General features: G+C 70.0%; 1 protein-coding gene across 1 annotated transcript in view; it reads left to right on the forward strand.

Moving 5' to 3' along the window:
- Positions 1–60: 60 nt before the first annotated feature.
- The window catches only part of IMPDH1 (IMP (inosine 5'-monophosphate) dehydrogenase 1), a 5,271-nt gene continuing 4,821 nt past the window's right edge, over positions 61–510 (forward strand). Inside the window, exon 1 of the mRNA XM_010566045.1 lies at positions 61–162. Within this exon, the coding sequence (XP_010564347.1) occupies positions 61–162 (102 nt within the window). The remainder of the gene's footprint in view (positions 163–510) is intronic.

Here is a 510-nt window from a genome sequence, read left to right on the forward strand (position 1 = left end):
GGGTGGGGGTCCCGGTGTGTGGGGGGGTCCCGGTGCCGGTGCCACCCCCTGTCCCGCAGCATGGCCGACTACCTGATCAGCGGGGGCACCGGCTACGTGCCCGAGGACGGGCTGACTGCCCAGCAGCTCTTCGCCACCTCCGACGGCCTCACCTACAAGTACGTGTGGGCCCCCCGCCCCCCCCAACCCGGGGATCCTCCCACCCCCATCCCTATGGGGCAGCCGCGGTGTCCCCAGCCCCATCTGGGGTGTCCCCAGCTCAGCACTGGTGTCCCCAGCTCAGTACCCGTGTCCCCAGCCTATCTGGGGTGTCCCCAGCCCAGTACCAGTGTCCTCATCCCACCTGGGGTGTCCCCCAGCCCAGTACCGGTGTTCCCCAGCGCAGTACCAGTGTCCCCAACCCAGTACCAGTGTCCCCTATGGGATCAGGGGTCCCTGGGTACCACTGCCACCCTGGGACCCCCTCAGGTGCCCCCACCCCGGCTCGGGTACCCCCTTGGGATGTGTCCC

Source organism: Haliaeetus leucocephalus, unplaced genomic scaffold (assembly GCF_000737465.1).
Source record: "Haliaeetus leucocephalus isolate CR32 unplaced genomic scaffold, Haliaeetus_leucocephalus-4.0 Scaffold202, whole genome shotgun sequence".
NCBI classification, from domain to species: domain Eukaryota; kingdom Metazoa; phylum Chordata; class Aves; order Accipitriformes; family Accipitridae; genus Haliaeetus; species Haliaeetus leucocephalus.